General features: G+C 37.3%; 1 protein-coding gene across 1 annotated transcript in view; it reads right to left on the reverse strand.

The window, feature by feature from the left end:
• The window catches only part of LOC103252663 (S phase cyclin A-associated protein in the endoplasmic reticulum-like), a 213,183-nt gene that overhangs the window by 86,286 nt on the left and 102,944 nt on the right, over positions 1-23,953 (reverse strand). Inside the window, exon 4 of the mRNA XM_008051254.1 lies at positions 8,997-9,120. Coding sequence (XP_008049445.1) covers positions 8,997-9,120 — 124 coding nt within the window. The remainder of the gene's footprint in view (positions 1-8,996; positions 9,121-23,953) is intronic.

Here is a 23,953-nt window from a genome sequence, read left to right on the forward strand (position 1 = left end):
ACAGGCTGAGCCACCGAGCCCGGCTCACAAAATTTATTTTTAAGATAGAAGATTAAAGTAATAAAAACTCTGACATACAAAGAAAGATTCTATGAAAATTTCAAATAACATAACAAACAAAATATTTTAAAAAATAAATCTTGAGAGTCTGGAGTCATTACTAAAACATGGGACTTACACATGTAAATGGAATAATATTGTTAAATTATATGTGCAGAGTACCGGCTACTTGGAAGGCTGAGGTGGAAGGATCGCCGGAACCCAGCAGGTCGAGGCTGTGGTGGCCGGGAGCGGCCACTGCACTCCAGTCTGGGCGACAGAGTGAGACTCCAACTCAAAAAAAAAGAAAAAAAAAATTATATGTGCAGAAAAGAATGAAGGCTTTTTACATGTATATTTATTTACTGCAAATAAAGTTTTATTTTTATTTTTTTAAATGTATTTTATTTCAAAGATGTTGGGTACAATTCAAGATTAGGTGTATACAAGTGGTCATCATAAGGTAAAGTTTGGGCCTACCTTTGGTCCCCACTTTGTCTTGTTTGAGATCAGTTCCCCTTATTAATGTTATATGCCCCACCCCACCCCCAGCAGTTTCCAGCTACTGCCAACCCCTTTGTTATAGCATTATGGTATAAGTTCAGGGTCAACTCTATACCTATTAATCAACAACTCCATTTCCCCCTTCTCTCAGCCCCTAGCAACCACCACCATTCTACTTTTTGTTTCTATGAGTTTAATTATTTAAGATAGTTCATATATCTAAGTGAATGTATGTAATTCTATGGAATAATACACCATTTCTCTTTTTTGTAATTGTCTTATTTCACTTAGCATAATAACATCTTCAAGATTCATTCATGTTGCAGCATATGACAGAATTTCCTCTTTTAAAGGTTGAATAATAATGTTCCATTGTATATGCAGTCATCCTTTGGTATACATGGGGGATTGGTTCCAGGACTCCCTGTGTATACCTAAATCTGCACATTCTTAAGGTCAGCAGTTGGCTCTCTAGAGTCCACGTATATGAAAAGTCAGCCCTCCATATACAAGGGTTTTGCATCCTGTGAATATTATATTTTTGATCCACATTTGGTTGAAAAAATCTGCATATAAGTGGACCTGTTCATTTCAAATCCTTGTTGTTTAAAGGTCAATTGCACATACATTTTCTTTATCCAACCATGCACTGATAAATATTTAGGTTATTTCTATCTTTTGGCTATTGTGAATGAACATGGTAGTGCAGGTATCTTTTCGAATTTCCAACTTCAACTCTTTTAAAGACCCAGAAGTAGGACTGCCGAGACATAAGGTAGTTCTACTTTTAATTTTTGGGGGAGCTTTTATACTTTTCCCCATAGTGGCTGCAACAAGAATGCACAAAGGTTCCAATTTCACCATACCCTCACCAACACTTGTTATTTTCTGATTTTTAAAAAAATGACCATCCTAACAGGTGGTTTTGATTTGCATTTTCCTAATGATAGTAATTTTGAGTATCTTTTCATATACCTGCTGTCCATTTGTATATCTTCATTGAAGAAATGTCTAAGTCCTTTGTCAATTTTTAATTGGATTATTTGTTTTGCTACTGAGTTGCAATTTCTTATATATTTATTAACTCCTGTCTTCGTCTCCCTAAGCTGCTATAACAAAATACCATCAACTAGGTGACTCATCTTATGAGTCAAATTTATTTCACACAGTTCAGGAAGCTGGGAAATTCTAAAATGAAGATGCTGGTAAATTCGGTGTCTGTTGAGAACTTGCTTTCTGATCCACAGATGGCATCTTACAGCTGTGTCCTCACCTGGTAGAAGGGGCAAAACAGCTCTCTGGGGCCTCTTTTATAAGGGTACTAGTCCTATTCAAGAGGACTCTGCTCTCATTACCTCATCACCTCCCAAAGGCATGCCCCTCCTAATTTCATCATATTGGTGATTAGGTTTCAGCATATGAGTTTCTTTGGGGGGGGAGGAGGGGACAAAAACATTCAGATTATACTATCCCTTACCAGATATCTGGTTTGCAAATACTTTCTCCCATTCTGTAAGTTGACATTTCACTCTGCTGATGGTTTTCTTTGATGTGTTGAAGCTTTTTAGTTTAATACAGTCCCATTTATCTATTTTTTGCTTTTGTTGTCTGTGCTTTGGTGTCATATCCAAGAAATCATTACCAAGATCAAGGATATAAAAGTTTTCCCCTATTTTTTTAGTTTTTAGAAGTTTTTTTAGTTTCAAGGGCTACATTTAAGTGTTTAATTCATTTTGAGTTGAGTTTTGTGTATGGTGTAAGATAAGAGTCCAATTTCATCCTTTTGCATGTTGATATCCAGTTTTCCCAGCACCATTTGCTGAAAACTGTCTTTTCCCTGTTGTGTATTCCTGGCAATCTGCCAAAGATCAGTTAATCAACACTTTGAATATATCATTCCATTCCCTTCTGACCTGCAGGGTTTCTGCTGAGAAATCTGCTGATGGTCTTATAAGTGTTTGTGTGTTCCCTTGTACCTGACAAGTCACTTTTATCTTGCTACTTTTCCCTCCCCCCCACTTAAGAGACAGGGTCTTCTTCTGTTGCCCAGGCTGGAGTGCAGTAGCACAATGAGAGCTCACAGCCTCAGTCTCCTAGGCTCAAGGGAACCCACTGCCTCAGCCTCCTGAGCAGCTGGGATTACAGAAACATGCCACTATGCCCAACTAATTTTTTAAAGCATTTTTTTTTTGGTAGGGACAGGGTGTTGCTATGTTGTCCAGGCTGGTCTTGAACTCCTGGGCTCAAGCAATCCTTCTGCTTCAACTTCCCATGCCTGCTGGGATTATAGGCATGAGTCACTGTGCCTGGTCCTTCTTGCTGTTTTCAAAATTTTCTCTTGGACTTTTGAAAATTTTATTATAATGTGTCTTGGTGTGTGTTTCTTTGGGTTGATCTTATTTGGGGTCCTTTGGGCTTCTTGAATCTTCATGTCTATTCCCTTACCTAGATTTGGGAAGTTTTTGACCATTATTTCTTTAAGTAAACTTTCTGTCCCCTGCTCTCTTTTCCTTCTGAACTTTCCATAATGTGTATATTGGTCTGCTTGATGGCATCCCAAAAGTCCCTTCGGCTTTCATCACTCTTTTACATTAATTTTTAGTTTTGTTCCTCTCACTGGATAATTTCAAGTGACCCTGTCTTGTTTCCTGATTCTTTCTTCTGCTTGATCATGTCTGATGTTGAACACCTATCATGAATTTTTTAAGTATAGTTATTGTATTCTTTAGTTCCAACATTTCTGTTTAGTTCTTTTACTGTTTTCTCTTTGTTAATGTACTCATTTTGCTTATGCATTGTTCCTTGAGTTCACAGTGCATCTTTATGATAGTTATTTTAAATTCTTTGTATGGTAATTCATATACCTTTGTTTTTTTAAAATTGGTTTCTAAAGATTTATTTTGTTACTTTGAGCCATGTTTCCCTGTTTCTTTGTGTATCTTAAAACTTTTAGTTGGGATCTGTGCAAAATGAGAAAACAGCCACCTCTCTCAGTCTTCATGGACTGGCTTTTGTGAAGGGGAAAACCCTCACAAATCAGCCCAGTTAAGGAAAATCTTCTAGGCATATTTATGCAATTTATCAATTAGACATGTTTTCTGCTTTCTTTTTCAGAGATCATATTCTCTTCCTCCCCCTGGTGTCTGTCTGTTGCACTGCATCTTCTCTAGTTTCATAGCTGCAAGCCTTCCTGCTCTCTCTTGTTCTCAGCAGCATCCAAAGTATGCTAGCTTCTTGTCAGTACTCCAAGTCACATGAAACAGATAAGTCTCTCAGGCAGCCCTTCAAAAAGCTGGAACATTGTACACCTGCTCCATGTTTCTCTCTCCCTCCCAAATAGAAGCTGAGAGTTGGGTGCTTTCCTCTGATCATCCAAGCTGCGTTGGCCTCTGTCTGTGGTTCTGTAGGCCCTCTGGTACTGTAGTAAGTCATGCTTGCTGTTGTTTAGACTCAGGCACCAGCAGGCATCCAAACTATGCCAGTTCTGTCAGAGTACTGAGTCAAGCAAGACAGAAATCAGTCCTATAGGCAGCCCTCTGAAAAGCTGGAATGCTGAATGCCTGTTCCACTGCCCCCTCTCTCCATTACAACAGGAAAAGCAGGGAGCCAGGCACTCAACTGTACTGGTTTGGGGGAAGACTGATTGTAGGTAAAGTGAAATAGCTCTTCTTACCCATTTTAAAGTGGCTTTATTGGCTTAGAGTTTGTTTGAGATATCGTAACTTTTTCTTTTCGAGTTGGAGTCACACTCCATTGCTCAGGCTGGAAGGTAGTGGCATGCTCACAGCCACCCCAGCGTCGACCTGCTGGGCTCTGGCGATCCTTCGGCTTCAGCCTTCCAAGTAGCTGGAATTACAGGCGTGAGTTACCACACCCGCCTAATTTTTTTTTTTTAATTGTAGAAAGGAGGTCTCACCAAGTTGCCCAGCCTGGTCTCAAACCCGCAGGCTCAGGCAATCCATTTGCCTTGGACTCTCAAAGTGTTGGGATTACAGGCTGAGCCCCTGAGCCTAGCCTACTGTAACTTCTTAACAGGTTTCTGAACTTTTCATAAAGGTATTTTGGTCCACATATTGTTGTTAGATTAGTAGCTCTGTGGGGAAATGAGGGCTGGGACTTTTTTTTTTTTTTTGAGTTGGAGTCTCACTCTGTCGCCCAGACTGGAGTGCAGTGGCCGCTCCCGGCCACTGCAGCCTCGACCTGCTGGACTCCAGCGATGCTTCCACTTCAGCCTTCCAAGTAGCCGGAACTACAGGCGTGTGCTACCACGCCCGGCTGATTTTTTGATTTATTGTAGAGATGAGGTCTCGCTGCCCAGGCGGGTCTCGAACCTGTGGGCTCAGGCAATCCACTCACCTCAGCCTCCCAAAGGCAAGGGATTACAGGCTGAGCCACCGAGCCTGGGTTGGGACTTTCTATTTTGCCATTCTGCTCCTTTTACTGGTCTTTTTATCGCCTTCCGATGTGCAAGTATGATCTCCTTAGGAGTCATCTTGAGGCTAAAGGCCCATTGTTCTGTGCACTGGGATGATCCAGGCACAGAGAAGATAGTTAACAATTACTTTCTGAATGACTAAAGAAATTTTCTTTAACATATTTTAAAGCTTTCATGCTTCACGGAAGATAATACATCTGTATTAGCTAGCATTCATTCCCAGGGGAACCTGTCTAAATGAACTGGTTCTACAGGGCTCCAAATAAATTCCCCAAGAGTTTATTCTAAAAGTATTATTTTATATCTATACTTTAAGAGAAAGCACTTTCTTTTGCAGTGCTGCATGTGCTAATTTATCTTTTATAAAAATTATAAACAAAGAAATGTAGAAGTCCCACTCATATTCAAAGTATAATCAAATCCAACTTCTTCCCCAAAACCTTCCCAGTTCCCTAAGTTAGAAGTCATTCATTCGTTTATCATTTATTCAACAAACATCTATTATGTGCTAGATACCCTACTAGGTTGCTTGGGCCACTTGTAGCTCTGATGATATTACAGAACTTCTCATAGCTTCTTACAGACTTTAATATTTATGTATGCAATTTCTTCCCTTTTTAACTGTGGGCTTTTAGAGTGAAGGGACTATGTTCAATTCATCTCTGTAACCCTGGCATCTGTAAGATGCTTTGCAAATAGTAATTAAAACAAAATACAGGAGTGCTAAAACAAACCTCAAGCAGCTAGATTGGAAGAAAATGTCTTCTAAACCATCTGGATTTGCTAAAGAACCAAAAAGGCTAAAGCACCCAGTAATCAGGTGTCAAATCAAAATTAATTAGCTTCATTTATGCTTTTTTCTATTCCTGATGGAAAATGTGATGACTTTTTATAATCCCTTATTTAAAGGATACTAACAATTTAGTGGTCCATATCTCAGTTATATGTACATTAAAACCAGTTATCAAGAAAAATGAAATTGCACTCAAGTGATTTCCCAGACACATAAGAATCACCATTACCAACCACCCAAACCAGGAAACATCCTCCTATGCTCGCTACCATAAATTCAGTCACAGGAATATAAGAATTGACCAGAATAAAATAAAGACCCCAAAGGAACAGAGAAAACCAGGAAGTGCTACATATACGGAAAGGAGGAATGAAATGAGCTTGGTAAACAAATGTCCCCGGATCCTACTTCCAAATTGAGTAAAATTCACAGGGCAAAAAAAGCACAGAATGTGGTCAGATCCATTGACTGAGAGATTAAAAGTTTTTCTGAATGTCAGAAAACCTTGAGATCATGAAGCAAGGGAATATTATTCAAAGGAAACTACGGCTTTCAAAGAAAAGGGAAATGATCAAGGTAATTACCAGCTCCTGGCACATGGTTGGCACTTATTAAATGATAGGTATTATAGGGGGCTAAGAACTAGCTCAGATATCCCTCCTTTGTGACCCTCCGAGGCAGGACTGCTGAACATCTTCCTCTATGCTCCCATAGTAGTCTGAACAGGTTGCCATCATACTATTTACTATGTGTATTAAGGACTGAAAGCTTGTGCCACCCCCCCATTCATATGTTGAAATCTAATTCCCAAAGTGATGGCATTTGGAGGTGGGGCATGTGGGAGGTAATTAGGTCATAAGGGTTGGAATCCTCATGAATGGGATTAAAGCCCTTATAAAGAGGCTAGAGAGCTAAGTGCTCTTTCTGCTACAATGAGAAGTCAACAGTCTGCAATATGGCTGGGGGCCTTCACCAGAACCTGACCATGCTGGCATCTAATATTAACCTCCAGACTTCAGAACTGTGAGAAATAAATTTCTGTTGTTTATAAGTCATGCAATTTATGGTAGTTTGTTATAGTAGCTGAACTAAGATAATATGTCATCAACGTATCAGTTAATCATTGAGAGAAAATAAATGAACTCAATAATAGTTATTGACTAGAAAAGAATGAAAAGACAAGATCATTTTTTTTAAGTCTTGTTCATTCCTCCACATTTCAAATGCCATTCTATTTCACCTTGTTCTGTTCAAAGTAATATCTCTTCTCTCACCAACACAGAAAAAGTTTCACAGACTAAATTCTTCCAGATAATACAGTATGGAACTGTGGGAAACCATGGGATATTTGGTTTGTTTTTCAATTTGTTTTGAAATAATTTTAATTCGACAGATATATTACAAAAATAGAGGTCCTTTCATTCTGTGTCCCTTACTTTCACTCCTTACAAAACTACAGTGTAATTATTGAAAGGAGGAAATTAACATTGAGGCAATAAAATTAACTATTCTATAGTCCTTACTTGAAATTCCCAGTTTTCCAACTAATGTCCCTTTTTTCTGGTCCAGGAGCCTACATGATATTTAACTATTATGTCTCCTCCATTCTGTGACAGTTCCTCACTTTTTCCTTGTCTTTTATGACATTGACATTTTGAAAAGTATGTCTGTTATTGTGTAAAATGACCATCGATTTGGGTTTGACAGACCTAGGTTTGATTCTTGGCTCCATGAGGGCAAGCCAACCTTCCTGGGACTTAAGTTTCCTCATTTGCAAAATAGAATAATAATACTGATTTTAAGAAGGTATTTTGAAAATTAAATAAAGCAATTTATATTAAAATACCTGTCATATAAAGGCATACAACAAATATTAAGCCTATTTTCCTTGTGTTGCTTTTAAGTATTTTGCCAATATTTTTCTAAAATGTCTTACCCATATTTTAATGCCTTCTCTTTTAGATAAAATCACATAGAATTTAGCCTTTGATTGATGAATCACTGTTATCACTATAAACAGCTATTGTTGTATGATGCAACAGTTCTAGATGTGTATTTTTGTTTGTTCTCTCTCGCTACTGTCCCCTCTCAAAGTTAGTATGTTTGCCTATAAGGCCTTTTTAATTCCATTTTTCATTTTCAGCTCGTGATGTGTAGAAATTCATTTATTCACTCATATATTCATTCAGTGACATACTGAATCTACTAAGTGCCAGCTCTGTGTTAGGATCTTGAAGACAGTGATAAGTTACTTCCTGTCCTCATCAATTTTATGGCTAGTTGGGGGAAGTGGACAGGTAGACAGTTATATGCAAGTCAATGTGAGCAAGCCCGTCAGAGTTGTAAAACCTTGGATCACATGAGAAATATGCTTAGCCTGGAACTGGGGGAGGAGTCAGGCAGGGGAAGATTTTGTGGAGAAGTATACCTCAGTTAAGTCTGCAAAATTTGTAGGAATTAACTGGATGGAGGAGGAAAGAGAGCAAAAAGCATGTAGTTTAAGGAAGAGCTATTAGAACTGCGTGCTGAGTAAAAATAAATTGGTTCTGAAAAATAAATCTCCTGTGTTATAAACTTGTGCAGCTTGAGAGTGATTTTGTGCCAATACCTCAGGGGCTCAGAAACCTCACCAGGAAACTCCTGGTGACTGCAGTTGACATACTTAAAACCTTTGGCTATTATACAGAGTTTACTTCTTTCAACATCTGTGAACCGGAGTAAAACTTAAGGTGACAATTGACTGCTTGTTCCCATTTCAAAAGTATAACAGGTTTGCCCTTTTCTGATAGAGGAGTTTTCCTTTTAAAAATCTAAGTAGCCATCAAAAAGTTCTTCTTACACTGGCCCTTTTAACTTAAGCTGACAGAGAGGTTTCGAGGTTTTCTCAACTTTCTTCCCTTGTGCAGCACTCATTCCTGTGGGTTTAGAGGTTTGGCTTTGTGTCCAACTCATTCAAAAGCCCTAATCTATGTCAATTTGTGATCTTAGCAAGTGCTACAAGTCTATTACCCATTAAATACTGGAACTCAGAAGAATCTGATACAAATTTTCAAATTATTAAAAGGTTTCTCTGTCAGTTCCTACTTTACTCTCCCAATCATCTTCACTTTTTTTTTTTTTTTTCCTCATCTGGAGAGTAAATAAGCTGAATTCTTTTAGTTTTCTCCACAGGGGCTATTTCTCAAACCTTAACTGTTTCTAACTCAAAGCAATAATATCACATACCGTCAACTGGTGTATCAGGAGGTCCATTAAAAAGGTAATCTTGTTACTAAACAGAACATCAGCGCAGTTTTCTGAACAGTTATTGCAGGTGAGGTTGTAAACATTGATTGCATTGCAGAGAGACCTAATAGAAGGAGAAAAACACCATTTGTAAAACCTGTACAGCTCTTCTCCAAACAATTAGAAATACATAAAATGAACGGTACAAAAGTCATTGGCATAGGATGAAAGTCACTCTAAAAAAAAAACCAAGCCAAATACTATTAGGTGCAAGGTCCATCAGCCAGATATAAAAGCTTATACCTTTCATTCAGAACCCAGTGTTCACTGGTACCTAATAACTCTTACTAATTTCTATCACCTGCAGCTGCAGATAATGGAAACATATTTACCAGTCTGCCTGATAATTTCTTTCTTTCTTTTCTTTTCTTTTCTTTTTTTTTTTTTTTTGAGTCAGAGTCTCACTCTGTCACCCAGGCTGAAGTGCAGTGGCATGCTCATGGCTACCACAGCCTCGACCTGCTGGGCTCAGGCGATCCTTCCCCCTCAGTCTTCCAAGTAGCTGGAACTACAGGCATGTGCCAGCACGCCCAGCTAGTTTTTTGATTTATTGTAGAGATGAGGTCTTGCCAACTTGCCCAGGTTGGTCTTGAATCCCTGGGCTTAGGCAATCCTCTCACTTCCATCTCCCAAAATGCTGGGGTTACAGGCATGAGCCACCACACCCCGTGGTCTATCTAGTAATTTCTTAATACTCTTAGATGTCATCCAGGAATTGATAAAATAATACCCAGAAGAAAAGTTCTACTAAAACTTCTATTGCCAGACCTCCAGGTCCAGAATAAGAGCAGATAATAGAAGAGATGAGCACCTGTGAGGAAAAACTGGAGGCTTTCCTTATGAGAATTCCCCATGGAGTTTTGGGAAGTGAACACCACACCTGCTTGCACACTGTATGGACATGGATGGAGCAGATGAGGACATTTTTCCTAGAAGGTAAAAACGTCTGGTGGGCCCAAACAGGTTAAGGTTAAGCTGATCAAGAAATGCTTTTCTCTGGGTTATTAAAAAAAATGATATGCCATTGTTCAAAGACTCTTTTGCAGCAATAAGCTCAGTGGACACTCTCATGGCTGTTCTGAAGACTGTGACTAAAACCTGCATTGCCTGAGTAATCAATGTTTATTTTGGTCTATCTTACTAAATCTCCTCCTTAAGTCCTATGTAATAACGTTTTGATTTAGTTTCTTGTCACCAATCCTCCAGGACAGTAGTTCTTAAAAGTGTAGTCTACAGACTATGAGCATCAGTATCACCGGGGAACTTGTTAGAAATGAAAATTCTCAAGCTCTACTCCAGACCTAGTAAGAGAAATTCTGAGGGTGGGGTCAAGAAACCTGTTTTAACAAGTTCTACAGATAATTTTGATGTGTGTTCAAGTTAGAGAATTCTGGTTCTAGGATAAGTGTTCTATATCTTTACTAAGCATTAGAGTCGCCTGTAGATCTTTAACCATTTATGCTTGCTTGAGTTCCTTCCCTGGTGATGCTAATTGGGGACTGGGGTAGAATCCTAACATTTGAATGTTTCAAAATCTCTTTGGGTGATTTTAGAGGTTTTAGAGCAACCATGTGAGTATTCATTCATTCAACAAATATCCAAGTTCCTGTGGTGTTCTAGGCACTGCACTTGGGGGATAAGACAGCCAAGTCCTCTGTCCTAAAGGACCTGATGCTCTAGTGGGAGAGGGATAGTGAAAGCACCTGTTGTACTTGTAAAACTATCTAATATAGTTAAGCCTCACTTGTAATTGATAGGTTCCTGAAAAAATGGGCACAGTAGAGTATACTGGTTAAGAGTAGACCCCAGAATATGATATGCTTAGGTAAGAATCCCATTCTTACCTAAGATTCAAGATTTTAGCAATTTAACATTTTAGCACCCATAAAACTGGAATAACAATACCTAGGCTTCATATGGTTGTCATTGAGAACTGAGATAATAGGGTAAAGTACTGAGGACTGTGCTTGGCACATGATTAAGTACTTAATAAATGGTAGCTCTTATTAGAGCTATTACTCTTATTATTAAGGTTATTAATCTTTTTATTATTAATGAATACAGCACAAAAGAAATGTTAATAAATTGAATCAAATTAAAGCAGGCTACATACACATGCTTATTTTCAGGATAATAAAACACAGTGCTTCCCAAGTGTTTTCATGAGATACTGGCATAAATGATGAAAGGACTCTAAGTTGTTGGGTGCCAAGAGGAGACTCACCTGCTCCCAGCCTCACCTAATCTGATGACTGTACAGAAAATCCTTGGCCAACATGAAACACATTTATGACACATTAGTTGGAGACTCTAGCAAATCTTTCTCAAGTATCAGTCAGCATTATTTCCTTTATTTGACAGCACACCTACATTTTCTTTTTTCCAAAGTTCCATTTCTTTATGAACCAACATGGAAAATGGTATTTATTCTTCAGAACATCATTCAATAAATTTAAGAAAACAAAAAAATTAACCTATTTTCCCTAGACATCAGAAAAAATACTACTGGTTCAACAAATGAGTGAGCTGAATTTTTTTCTACTAGTTAGTTTTTATTTTTTTAAATCTCTATCTTGTTTTAAAGATGTGGGGTACAATTCAGGATTAGCTATACAAGTAGATATTGTACAGGTAAAGTTTGGGCCTCTCTTTGGTTCCCACTTTGCTTGGTTTGAGATCACGTATCCTTATTGATGTTGTGTATCCCCTTCCCAACCTGGCAGTATTCCGCTACTGCCAACTCTTTTCTTAAAGTATTATGGTGAATGTTCAGGGTCCACTTATGAGAACATGTGGTATTTTGTTCTTTGTTTCTGTGATAGATCACGGAGTATTATGAGACTCTAAATCCATCCAAGTTGCTGCAAAGTTCATATGTTTGTCCTTCTTTATGGCTATGTAATATTCCATTGTGTATATGTACCACATTTTTAAAATCCAGTCCAGGTTCAATGGGCAGCATGGCTGGTTCCATGTTTTTGCTATTGTGAATAGTGCTGCAATAAACATGCATGTGCAGTTATTGTTTTTGTAGAATGATTTGAGTTCCCCTGGGTATATTCCCAGTAGGGAGATTGTTGGGTCACATGGAAGGTCAATTTCAAATTCTTTCAGAAATCACCATACTGTTTTCCATACAAGTTGAACTAGTTTGCATTCCCATGGCATTCCCAAAGCAGTGTTGTTTTATTAATGATGGCCATTCTTACTGGGGTTAGTTGGTATCTCAAAGTGTTTTTGATTTACATTTCTCTGACAACTAGTGAGGATAAGCACTTTTTTATGTCTGTTGGCTGCTCTTGTATCTTCTTTTGAGAAGTGTCTATTCATGTCTTTTGCCCACTTTTTAGTGGGGCTGTTTGTTTTTTCCTTTCGGCATGTTTGAGTTCCTTATAGATCCTGGATGTTAGGCCTTTGTCAGACATTCAGTGGGCAAATATTTTTTCCCATTCTACAGGCTGTCTCCCCACTCTCTTGATGGTTTCTTTTGTCTTGCAGAAGCTTTTTAGCTTAGAGGTCCCACTTGTCTATCTCATCTCTTATGGCATGGACATCTAGGGTTTTTTTTTTTTTTGAGTTGGAGTCTCACTCTGTCGCCCAGACTGGAGTGCAGTGGCCGCTCTCGGCCACCGCAGCCTTGACCTGCTGGGCTCCAGTGATCCTTCCGCCTCAGCCTTCCAAGTAGCTGGAACTAGAGGCATGCGCTACCCCACCCGGTTGATTTTTTTATTTATTGTAGAGATGAGGTCTCGCCGCCCAGGCGGGTCTCGAACCTGTAGGCTCAGGCAATCCACTTACCTCAGCCTCCCAAAGGTGTGGGATTATAGGCTGAGCCACCGAGCCTGGCTACATCTAGGGTTTTTTTTTTTTATCAGGAATTGGTTGCCTACTCTGATTTCTGTAAGGGTATCTCCCACATTTTCTGAGATTCTTATAGTTTGACGTTTTACATTTAGGTCTTTGATCCATTTAGAGTTGATTTTTTAGCACACCTAAATTTTCAAAGGGGAGTTTTCTATTTAACTTAAAAAATAATGTGCATTTATGGCTATAAAATAATTTTAATAGGGCTGGGTACAGTGGCTCACGCCTGTAATTCCAGCACTTTGTGGAAGGCTAAGGTGGGTAGATTGCTTGAGTTTGAGACTAGCCTGGGCAATATCATGAGACTTCATCTCTACCAAAAAAACCACAAAAACATAGCTGGGTATGGTGATGCATGTCTATAGTCCCAACTACTTCGGAGGCTGAAGTGGAAGGATAGCTGAGCCCAGGAGATCAGGGCTATGGTGAGCCATGATTGTGCCACTGCACGCCAGCCTAGACGACAGAGTGAGAGCCAGACTTAAAAAAAAAAAAAGTAATACATTTGGGAAAGAGAAGCACAAAAATTGTAAAATACTATCAAGATAAAATTTAGTATTTGTGCTTCCAGTCAAATATATATGTGTGTGTGTGTGTGTGTGTGTGTGTGTGTGTGTGTGTGTGTGTGTGTATATCTCCCCATTTTTCATTTATTCCTTTTTTTATTGGAAAAAAGACATACAAACTTTTATTAACATGTACATGGGGAGAGTCACATAATACATAAATTAATAATACATAATAATGAACAGTTTTCTATGTCATCTAATATCTTCTATAACACTTGTTTTTAATTTTTAAGAAGAACAGCAAATGTTTCTTTAAACAAAACCTTACTCAGAAACTTAAACCACAGAACAGATAAAATCTAAGTTGCTTTGGCAGAAGCAGAAGTGGAGGACCCAGGAGCCTAACCAGCCTTCTCCTCTCAAAGAGCCTTGAGGACTTCCTTAGAGGCCTAGAGGTATGTTATCTTGGAATACATTGAAAACTACTGTGCTAAGATATAATTAAAATTTAGCTTGGCAGCTTTTTGAACAGGTGATGATGACCACAATGCAACACACTCAAAAAGGGTGTATGATAAAAAGCACCTACTGCCTCATGTTCCCCAGTCTTACCTTAGAAATCAACATGGTTACTGTTTTACTTATCCTTCCAGGGATAGGCTGTGCATATGAAAGCTAATTTCCCCCCTACACAAACAGTAGCCTACAAGATTTGGAGTCGAAAGTGAGTCAAAGACATTTTCCTGTGGCTTCTGGCCATTGCTGCTACTAAGCCAGGTGTGGAAATGTGATGCTTTCCAGGAGTAGCATTCTAGGGTCCATTTTCCAGTTTCCTGGGTTCAAGAACCAGTGGGGTAAAATGTGCTCATCTCTGATCTGCATCTTCAGGTACACACTTTGTGGTTTCCTGTGTGTAAGAGATAGTTGTGTGTTTGGTGTTACCTGTGAGTTTCCTTCCTTCCAATCTTGTGTTTGGCCTCAGAAGGAGTAGCATCCCCTGTGGATATGTTTGGTAGTGTTTTTTTGTTGTTGTTGCTTTTTTTCCTTTTAAGAGTAAGTAAACAACTGGTAGTGTTTTTGGAACCAATTCAGAAGTCTGCCGACAATTTTCTAAGTACCTGATGTCCTATCTCAAATGTTTTCTGATTAAAATACTTAAATTGAAAAATACTAAATGACTTTAAAAGGCTGAATAGTATCTCATACTATATAAACATTTACTTCAACCAATCTCTTATTGTTGTGTCCAATTTTCAATGTTATAAATAAAGCTGCTTATTAATACAGGATTCTTAAGTGCAAGCCACAGGGAAACTAACAAAAAGCTCTGGTCGATTTACATAGAAAGGAACTGACAAGCTGTTGAGTATATCACAGAATTTGGAAAACTCAGGGCAGAAGTTACATTTCCAGGAATAAAACCCCAAGCACACACCACAAAACTGGTCTGCTGATAAAAACCACTGAGCACCACATGCCATGGCCTGAACTGATAGTGTGATTTTGGACACCAGATACAGTTGCTTCCAACTTTCAAAAGAATAGAGTTTAGGATGTCCTTGTTTCTTCACTTCATTAGCTTTCAAGCAAAAGCCTGGAGTGGGTATTTTAGATTGTAAAACCTTGGTCATATGCCTGCATCCTAGGTACAATAAAGACTCAGAAGCAAATAACTGGCATTCTCAGTTTCTAGAGTGGGAGAGCCATTTTATGTTTGGGAACTCTGCAACATAGAATCCATGGTTGAGATGCTATGCAGCTTAAGAGCACAACCCATGGTTTCAACAACTGCTGAACAAATTATTCTGTATCATTTAGCCTGCTTCCTTAGGATAAATTTTCAGTAATTATATTTTGGATTAATGAATATGAACTTCTTAGAGGCTTTTGATAGACACGGTCAAATTCAAACTGCCCTCCAGAAAAAAAAAACAACTTATACTCCCAGAAAAAGATTTTTCTCCATGCTTTTACCAACATTAGACAATTTTTTTCTTTCCTTCCTTTTTTCTCCTTTCTTCCTTCCTCCCTCCCTTCTTCTCTCTCTCTCTCCTACAGGTACACGCCACCATGGCTGGCTAATTTTTTTATTGTTTTGTAGAGATGAGGTCTCACTATGTTGTCTAGGCTGGTCTTGAACTCTTGGGCTCAAGTGATCCACCTACCTCAGCTTCCCAAAGTAATGGGATTATAGGTGTGAACCACCATGCCTGGCAACATTAGATAATTCATTAGAACAAATCTTTACCAATTTGACAGCAAAATAAAACTGATATTTTTAAAGGCTGCATTTATTTTATTAGTATGATTAAAGATTTTTTTCAGTGTTTATTTGACATGTCCACTCATATTTTCCTTCATTGTATCACAATGTGCCTTTGACCAGTTTTCTATTGGGGCATTTGTGTTTTTCTTAGTGATTTATGAGGTTCTTTACTGGTAATACAGATTTAACCCTTTGGTCATTATTTTGCAATAACTTCTAGTTTGTTGCTATCTAATTTTTAAAGTTTTTTTCATTAAACATTTTTTTCTTTTCTTTTTTTTATTTTAAAGATGTGTACAATTCAGGGTTAGGTATACAAATGTTCATTATGCAGGTACCCTTGTTGATGAGGTGTGGCCCTCCCTCCCCCAGCAGTTTTCTTCAACTGCCAATCCCACCACCCGTCCCCTGGCAGTTTCCTATTGTGGCCAATCCCTTTCTCATAGTACTATGATAATTGTTCAAGGTTTGCTTATGGGTGAGAATATATGGTACTGTGTTCTTTGTTTCTGTGATAGATCACTGAATATGATAGACTCTAAATCCATGCAAATTGCTGCAAAGTCCATATGTTTGTCCTTCTTTATGGCTGTATAATATTCCACTGTGTATATATACCACATATTTTTTACCCAGTCCAGCTTTGATGGGCAGTATGGCTGGTTCCATGTTTTTGCTATTCTGAATAGAGCTGCAACAAACATGCATGTGCAGGTATCCTTTTTGTAGAAAGATTTGAGTTCCTCTGGGACTATTTCCAATAGGGGGATTGCTGGGTCATATGGGAGATCAATTTCTACTTCTTTCTGAAATCACCACACTGTCTTCCAAAGAGGGTGCACAAGTTTGCATTCCCACCAGCAGTGTAGAAGCGTTCCTTTTTCTCTGTATCCTTGCCAGCATCTATTGTTGTTTGTTTTATTAATCATGGCCATTCTTACTGGGGTTAGGTGGTATCTCAATGTGATTTTGATTTGCATTTCTCTGATGATGAGTGAGGCTGAGCACTTTTTCATGTCTGTTGGCTTCTTTTGAGATGTGTCTCTTCATGTCTTTTGCCCATTTTTTAATGGGACTGTTTATTTTTTTCCTTTCAGTGCGTTTGAGTTCCTTGTAGATCCCAGGTCTCTGTTAGATATACAGTTGGCAAATATTTTTTCCCATTCTGTGGGCTGTCTCCCTGTTCTCTTAATGGTTTCCTTTGCTTTGCAGAAGCTCATCAGTTTGATGAGGTCCCATTTGTCTATCTTATTTCTTATGGTATGGACACTTATGGTTTTGATCAGGGATTAGTTGCCTGTTCCAATGTCCATAAGGGTGTCTCCTGCATTTTCTAAGATTCTTATAGTTTGAGGTTTTATGTTTAGGTTTTTGATCCATTTAGAGTTAATTTTTGTGTATGGTGATAGGTAGGGGTCCTGTTTCAATCTTCTGCATGTGATCAGCCAGTTTTCCCAGCACCATTTACTGAATAGGTTCTCCCCTCCCCAATGCTTGTTTGTCAAAGATGAATTGGTTGAGAAATTGAGGCTTTGCTTCCAGAATCTCTATCCTGTTTCATTGGTCTATATGCCTGTTCTTGTACCAATACCAGGCTATTTTGATTACAGTAGCCTTATAGTAAAGTTTGAAGTCTGGAAGTGTGATACCTCCTGCTTAGTGAGTCTGGGGCCGACCCAGTACCCTTCCTCCCCAGCATTTAAAAATTTTACCCGGCACTTTGGGAGGCACGTGCCTGTAGTTCCAGTTACTTGGAAGGCTGAGGTGGAAGGATAGCCTGAGCCCAGCAGGTCGAGGCTGCGGTGGCTGTGGGTGTGCCACTGCACTCCAGTCTGGGCGACAGAGTGAGACTCCAGCTGAAAAAAAAATTTTTTTTTTTTCAAATTTTTATTTGCTACAATCTGCCAAACTTTTCCTTCAGGACATTGGGTTTTGTGTCAGACTTAGAAGGACCATTCTACTTAAAGATTATAATAATATTCTCTTAAATTTACTTCTGGTATTTTATGGATTTTGGATTGAAATCTACAATATAAATTGATTTTGGGATAAAAGGTAGAGATTTACTTTTTTATTTTTCAAAATAAAGGTGCTATTTATACTTATATTTTTGTTAACTATTTGTTCTAGTCCACTATTTTAAATTTTTAGAAGTTTTAATCTTTTACAAACAATTTACTAAGTTTCTCTCATTATAAATATGACAAAGGGGGGGTTAATACATATTGTTAATGTTTTTTTTTCCCATTAGAAACAGAGTTTCACTTTGTCACTCATGCTGGTACATTCATAGCTCACTACAGCCTTGAACTCCTGGGCTCAAGCAATCCTCCTGCCTCAGCCTCCCAAGCAGCTGGTACTACAGGCATCTGCCACCATGCCAACTAAATTTTTTTATTTTTTGTAGAGATGAGGGCTCACTACGTTGCCCAGGCTGGTCTCCAACTCTTGGGCTCTAGCAAACCTTCTGCCTCGGCCTCCCTGAGTGCTGAGATTAAAGGTGTGAGCCATTGTGTCCAGACTTGTTTATGCTATTATATAGGTATTTTTAATGTATTGAGGCTAAACAATTTTATATAGTTCTATAACTTTGATTTGTGGTTTTCTTTTTTTTCTGCCTTTCCTTCTATGCTCTAAAAGTTTTCTCATTCTCACTATCGATGAGGTATCCATTCAGTTTTGTCATCTTTTAGCCATTTATTTATTCTTGAATTATCACTGTGTGATAATTTTATGGTTTTATAATTCACTAGCAATTCATTTATAATTTTTTTTTAGTTGAAGTCTCACTCTTGTCACTTAGGCTGGGGTGCAGTGGCATGCTCATGGTCATCGCAGCCTCAACCTGCTGGGGACAGGCGATCCTTCTGCCTCAGCCTTCCAAGTAGCTGGAACTACAGACTCATTTATAATTTATTTTGGTGTACAGTGTGAGACAGGAGCCTCAATTTATTTTTCCCCTGAAAACATTATTAAATAATCCATCCTTTTTCCATTGTTTTAAAAATGTAACCTTTATCAAAGTCTAATTGATAACTCTATCTTTGTGCCAATTTCACATTGTTTCATATTGTAGCTTTATAGTAGGGTTAATACACAAAATGCAGATTCTTAAGCGTTTTTAAAAATATATACATGAGAGAATTAAATTGAGATCATATGTAGAACATTGCGGGTTTATAATTTATCCTGTTTTTCCTTTGGTTTTGATCTAGATCTTTTATGGCCTTGATGTTTTTTTTTCTATTTTTCTGTTTTATTCAAGAGAATTCTTACCACTTGTTTCAAATCTTTTGTAAACTATCATGAGGCATAAATAAACATACACATAAAATAACAACAACACATGGTATGGGATTATGTCATGGGATTATGTCCTAATGCCCTCTGTGCTTTCATGAAAGAAAACTCATTTACTGGTAAAGTATGGAACGTGCATATACAGTCTTACGCTCACAAAACTCTCCCAAGAAACTTTCACAAATGAACTACTTTCTGATGAGAAAAAATGGTGGGAGGGGAACCAAAAATCTCAGGGTCAGGAAAAACTTGTCCACTCAGTAAAACTTGTTTGAAAGACAACCTCTATTTGAAAAGCACCTGTTTTAAAAAGATCACTTCTTTGAACCCAGCATGGGTGGTCTACCCAGGAGCTTTCCCTGTAATTTTAAACTCAAATGACTAGAAGCACTTTTAAACATCAAACAGAAAGCCCTAGATTTTGAAAGTTTCTTGAGGAGACATTAAAATCTCACTGTCCATTCTGTCCTAAGTATACTGTGGTTGGGGGTCTTGAGACACGGGCTTTCTGCTTTAAAAAAAACCACAAATGTATGAGAGAATTTTTGTGCCAGTAAGTCTTCTCGCTGAAAATATTTCCTCTGAAAAACAGAGGATCAAAAAAGCATCATATAACTGGAGTCTTTTGGCAATAATTACAGGAATACTCTACATACAAAAAGGACAATAGTAGCGTACATGTGTGGTATCACCTAAGGCATGATGAAATAATTACATTTGAAAGCTCAAGGTTGTTGCTGCCTAGGAGGGTTTTGATATAACTTAGAAAACACATCGTTTCCATCCTTGTGCAGTTTGCAGTTCAGAAAACACTGGTAACCAGACCCACTGTCTTTCACCTGTATCAAAAGAGCAGCCATTTAAAAACAACTGCCAAGGACCAATTTCACAGAATGTACATGGGAAGAGTGAATGGTCATTTAAATCCCTGCATGGCAATAGTCCGTGCCAAGTAGGGACTACAAATACTAGGTTCCCATAAATACAAGTTGCAAAGAGAAACTTGGAATTTTCATCAGTCAATTATTGTTTCAGCCATCATGTAAGAAAGGAATTGGCCTGATGTACATACATGTATTAGAAGGTCGGGTCCTCACTAAACACAAAAGATGATTAGCAATGGATGTAGAATTAGTTTGGGGAAGGAAGATTATCTAGATTGGAATAGAACACCTGGACCTAGAGTTTTACCAACTCCTTAGGGAAGGGAGAGATGAATGTTAAAACCACAGCCCCAGTGCATATTGTAAGTACTTTTGGTTTGCATTAAGAATTTAATAAATGACATACAGTTTATATATATTCAGTTATTCTCAAATTAAGCTTTGTCTTTATAAACTCTAAACTAAAATAACGTCTTCAGATATTATTAAAAATAATTATCAGAAACTAGGGAGGATCCATCTGTGGTTAGAATTCTAATGCCTTAAGTGAACCCATCAAGTGGTTCTCCAGTCCTCCTCATACCCCGCCTCCCAGAATGAGACCTGCAATCTAAGCCTGGCCCTGCAGTAGTGGCTCACCTGAAAAAGCTGCATGTGCCAACTCAAGAGGCTGGAACTAAGACTTCAGCCAAACTACTGAAAACTATATTGTATTCCAAACCTAAACCATCCTTTTTGGAGCCCTCATACAGTGTAGCACAGCTGGCTGAGCATGCAGATGTCTAATGAAGGGACAACTGTCTTTCTTGTTTGAAGTAGAATATATAAGACTGTGCCACTGTGAAATATCTTAAACAGATATATTAACCACATTTTCCGCTATTTTACTTTTTAAATACTCATTTGAATTTGATAATTATCACTTATTCTCAGCCAATCTGGCTTAGTCTAAGCACCAAAGAAATGTCTAATTTTTCACGAATAACTTCCAGACTCAACAAAGAAAACTGTGAAGCATCTAAAAATTTTGAAGTGGATTTATAAAGCAGGAAAATTATTTTAGAACTTTGAAAATTAAAAAATGGTTAAACTGCTTTATAAATTATGCTGGAAGACAAAATTAATACTTATAAAAGTTATATTAAGCTTTCTACTGTATGCAGTTTAGAGAGAAGGCATAGCTTAATTTACTGATTTTGTGTAAGAGCACTGAATTATAAAGGCATTATATGATTGTTCATTCATCTACCGTTGAATGGGCATGAACTTATGTCTAGGAACTATGCTAAGTGCCATAGGTAACAAAAAAATTAGACACAGTCTTAAGCTTAAGATGCACATATGTATATAGAATTTGTTAAAAAAAAACCCTTTATCATGAAATAAAATACATATTCAGAAAAACCACAAAACAAATATAGCTTAGTTAATTATTATAAGGAAAACACACTTGAAACCACCACCCAGGACCAGAATTTTGTTACCAAGAAGCCTTGCATGCACTTTTCTTCATTCCAATTATAGTCTTTCCTTCTCCCAAAGTAACCATGATTCTGAAACTTATTATGATCATTTCCTTGCATTTTATTATGTCTTTATTACCTAAATGTGTGTGTCTAGTACTTAAACTGTATCTATAGCTTAGCCTTATCTTCTTTTTATTGGGTCCTTAAAAAAATCTTGATATGTATTTTAAGTATCTTTTAATCTGGAGATTTTCTCTGCATCTCTCTCTTTTTCTTACCATTTTGCTGACTGCACATATATAAAGTTGAACGTGTTCCTTTCCCCTCAGTAGTTCCTGAAAATTGGCAGTTGAATCCAGAGGCTTGATCAGACTCGGGTTTGTTTGATCCCTTTTGGCAAGACTGTAGGTGGTAGAGTTCTTTAATCAAGAGGCACATGGTATCTGAATATCACTTTTTTTCATGTTAGCAGTCACTGATGATCAATGCCTAGAGCCATTAACTCATCAAGGATTATGAAATTGTGATATTCTAACTCTATTATTTTGTTTTCATTTATTAGATGAAATAAATTTATAAGGAGATACTTCTCATATATTTGATTGCCTAGTAGTATAATCCCATATAAATGCTTGAGGCTTTCCTTTTATTTATATCCAGTTTTCAACATAATCGGTTCCTTGTCATGCTCAGAAAATGACCAGTTTTATTTTAAATATTATTCAAAATTCATGGATTGTTAAGGAACAGTTACAAGAAACTACAACTAATGTCATATTTAATGGCAAGAAACTAGATCCTTTCCCCATAAGATTGGGAACAAGGTAGGTATGTCTTCTCTCACTTCTCCTAAGTGCAATAAGACAAGAAAAGGAAATAAAAGGTACACAGATTGGGAAGAAGTAAAACTGTATTTGTTTGAAGATTATATGATATCTTATGCAGAAAATTCCAAAGATTTGACTAAAAAAAAAAAAAAACCCCTTTGGAACTAATAAGTGATTGCTTTTTGTTATACCAGCAATGACTAATTGGAACTTCAAATTAAAAACACCATACCATTTGCATTAACCAAAATATAGTTAAGTATAACTCTAACAAATAGGTATGTATTCTCATTATTCTATATGAGGAAAACTACAAAACTCTGATGGAAGAAATCAAAAATCAAAAAAATGGAAAGATATTCCATAAGCATGGATAGGAAGACTCAATAATGTTAAGATGTCAGTTCTTACTGAATTGATCTATAGATTCAATGCAACCTCAATCAAAATCCAAGTGAGTTACTCTGTGGATACTGATAAGCTGATTCTAAAGTTTACATGGAAAGGCAAAAGACCCAGAATAGCCAACACAATATTGAAGAAGAACAAAGTTGAAAGACAAACTACCTGACTTCAAGTGTTATAATAAGATTACAGCATTATAGAGTATGGTATTAGTGAAAAAATAGACAAATAGATCAATTTAACAGAACAGAAAACCCAGAATTAGAGCCACACAATTTTAATCAACTGATCTTTGACAAAGGAGCAAAGGCAATCCAGTGGAGAAAGGATAGTCATTTCAACAGATGATGCTAGAACAACTGAACTTTCACATGCAAAAAAAAAAAAAAAAAAAAAAAAATCAATCTAGACAATGACTTTATATTTTCATAAAAATTAACTCAAAGTGGATCATAAACCTGAATGTAAAATACAAAATAGTGAAACTTCTAGACGATAACAAAGGAGAAAATCTAGGTGACCTTGGGTATGGCAATGAGTTTTTAGATAGAACACAGAAACCATGATCCATGAAAGAAAAAAATGTACAAGCTAGAATTCATTAAAATTAAAAGCTCTGTGAAAGGCACTGATAAGAGAATGAAAAGACAAGCAAGCTCCAGAATAGGAGTAAATATATACAAAACACAAAAACACATATGTGATAAAGCACCTGTATACAAGAACTCTTATAACTCAACAATCTGAAAACAAAAAAACACAGTTTAAAAGTGGATAAAAGATCTAATAGATACCTCATCAAAGAAGACACAGTATGTTATAGCTCATTGAGGGATTATAAATTAAAACATGATAACACTATATACTTATTAAATGGCTAAAATTCCAAACACTTGACATAAGCAATTGTTGGTGAAGATGTGGAGCAACAGGAACTCATTACAGGTCGGAATATAAAATGATACAGTTATCTCGAAAGATAATTTGGCATTTTCTTATGAAGCTAAACAGAGTCATATCTTGTGATCTAGAATCATACTCCTATAATTTACTCAAATGAGTTGAAAACTTATGCCCATACAAAAGTCTACTCATGAATCTCCATAGCAGCTTTATTCGCAATTGTCAAAACTTAGAGGCAATTAAGATGTTCATCAGTAGGTGAATGAATACATGAACTGTATACATTTACAATGAGATATTATCCAGCAATAAAAAGAAATAGCTATCAAGCCACGAAAAGGTATGGAAAAACCTTAAATGCATATTTCTAAGTGAAAGAAGTCAGTCTGAAAAGGCTACATACAGTATAAGTCCATGTGCTTGACATTCTAGAAAAGGATCAGTGGCTGCTAGGTTTTGAGTAGATGAGTGAA

This window comes from Carlito syrichta, unplaced genomic scaffold (assembly GCF_000164805.1).
Source record: "Carlito syrichta isolate Samal-C Ts95f unplaced genomic scaffold, Tarsius_syrichta-2.0.1 Scaffold169214, whole genome shotgun sequence".
NCBI lineage: Eukaryota > Metazoa > Chordata > Mammalia > Primates > Tarsiidae > Carlito > Carlito syrichta.